The sequence below is a fragment of the Hippocampus comes genome, unplaced genomic scaffold (genome assembly GCF_001891065.2).
Source record: "Hippocampus comes isolate QL1 unplaced genomic scaffold, H_comes_QL1_v1.1 scaffold81, whole genome shotgun sequence".
NCBI classification, from domain to species: Eukaryota; Metazoa; Chordata; class Actinopteri; order Syngnathiformes; family Syngnathidae; genus Hippocampus; species Hippocampus comes.
The window spans coordinates 269774-271618 of record NW_017806179.1 but is presented as its reverse complement, the minus strand read 5'-3'; the positions used below and the strand labels follow the sequence as shown (position 1 = coordinate 271618).

At 66.7% G+C, this 1845-nt stretch overlaps 1 protein-coding gene across 1 annotated transcript in view; it reads left to right on the top strand.

Annotated features, from left to right (window-relative positions):
• ptprb (protein tyrosine phosphatase receptor type b) overlaps positions 1 to 1845 on the top strand; it is a 12471-nt gene that overhangs the window by 8027 nt on the left and 2599 nt on the right. The window contains exons 22-31 of the mRNA XM_019897458.1: positions 2 to 90; positions 156 to 434; positions 494 to 637; positions 716 to 855; positions 925 to 1058; positions 1136 to 1242; positions 1313 to 1418; positions 1528 to 1611; positions 1683 to 1700; positions 1769 to 1845. Coding sequence (XP_019753017.1) covers positions 2 to 90; positions 156 to 434; positions 494 to 637; positions 716 to 855; positions 925 to 1058; positions 1136 to 1242; positions 1313 to 1418; positions 1528 to 1611; positions 1683 to 1700; positions 1769 to 1845 — 1178 coding nt within the window. The remainder of the gene's footprint in view (position 1; positions 91 to 155; positions 435 to 493; positions 638 to 715; positions 856 to 924; positions 1059 to 1135; positions 1243 to 1312; positions 1419 to 1527; positions 1612 to 1682; positions 1701 to 1768) is intronic.

The window sequence follows — 1845 nt, the reverse complement described above, 5'->3', positions numbered from 1 at the left end:
ACAACTTCACCGTGGCCGCCGTCAGCGGGGGCGGGGCGGCGGGCGGGCCCGCGGTTACCAGTCGCCCGATCCGGGGAGGCGTCACGACAAGTGGGTGCGGGACGCGGGGCGCGTATTTGGCGGCGTGCGCTTCTGTGTAACCGCCGTCCTCGCAGGTCCCTCCCCGCCGCCTCGGCTCCACTGCGTCCCCCTGTCGTCGTCGGGCGTGTCTTGTTGGTGGTCTCCCCCCGCGTCCGACTTGGACTCGTACGAGGTGGAGTGCCGTCGCCACGAGGACGGCGAGCTGGCGTCGGCTCTGCGTCTGGAGGCCGGGGTCACCGCCGTCACCCTGGACCGATTGGAGGCGTTCCGGAAGTACGCCGTCACCGTCAGGGCGGCGTCGCACGGACGCACGAGCGCGCCGACCACGTGCGCGGCCGTCACCATGATCGACCGTGAGTATACGCGCGCGCTGCGGCGCCAAGGTGGAGGCCCTTGACGGCTTGTCCCGCAGGTCCCCCGGCCCCGCCCCCCAGAGTCGCCGTGAGCGCGGCGAAGGTGACGTCTTCGTCCATCTTGTTTCGCTTCAACTGCTCGTGGTTCAGCGACGTCAACGGCGCCGTCAGATACTTTGCCGTCATCGTGGCCCAGTCGGACGGTACTCGCTTTGCGTCGGACGAGGCTCGCCGTTCGCTCGAGGTCCCCCTTCTCAGCGGATGCTTGTGTTGGGAAACAGCCGAGGACGTTCTGCGGCCCGAGCGGCGCCACCCGCTGCCCTCCTACCGCCGCTACGTCAGCAACGCCTCCGTCAGGGCCTACCAGAGCGCCTACTTCGTCAACAGATGCCCACAAGACGCCAGCGCGGCAGCCGGCCAGGTGAGGCGCGCGCGCGCGCGCGCGCGCACACGCGCACGGCAGAGCTGACTGACGAATTCCTTTTCTCAGTCGGTGGAGGTCAACTTGGGGGCAGGAGGCGACCGGCTGGGTGGGGCCTGTGACCGTTACCGCGACACCTCCTACTTGACTGACAGCTACGGAGACTTCTGCGACGGCCCACTCAAGCAGAGAACTTCTTACAGGTCACCACCGGGGGGCGCATGTTCTTGACACGACAACACGCTCGCCATCTTTTGACCGTGCGCGCGCACGTGTGCAGGCTTAGCGTACGAGCATTCACGCGACTTTTTGACGAAAACGGCAAAGAGGTTCCCGGGCCGCTGTTTAGCGACACCTACCTGTCCGCGCCACTCCGGACAAACGCAGGTAAGGCGCGCCGACGCGAGCGCGCGCCTCGCCGTCGCGTGACATGTGGGGCGTGCGCCGTTGCTGTCAGAGCCTCTAGGGGGCGCGGTGGAGGGGCTGAGCGCCGGCACGTTCCTGTTGGGTGTGACGGTGGCCGCGGTGTCTCTGCTGCTGTACCGCCAGCGAGTGAGGAAAGTGTACGTCGGGTGACGAGCGGGGCCGCCGCCGCCGCATGGGCTTCCCTTTGCCACGAGGAAGCGTTTTTCACCGCGCCGGCCTCGCATGTGTTTGTTTGTCGACTCGCAGCAGGGCGGCGCAGGAGAAGCCCGCCATGAGGATGAATCTGTGGAAGGAGGTGCCTTGCGGCGGGCCGTACGTGGGGCTAAGGAGGTCAGTGTTTGCGTCTTTGGGCCTCTGTGTGCGCGCCTCGCGCTCACTCGTGTGCTTTTTGCCCCTGACAGTGCTCGCCGCCTCAGCAGGTGAGTGCGATCGCAACTTGTTGCGCTTTGGCCTCCGAGGTGACACCTTTTGACATGCGCGCGTGCAGTCCGGTGAAAGCCGCTCACTTTGAGTCTCACGTGCTGAAGCTCCGAGCCGACGCCGGCGTTCTGATGTCTGAGGAGT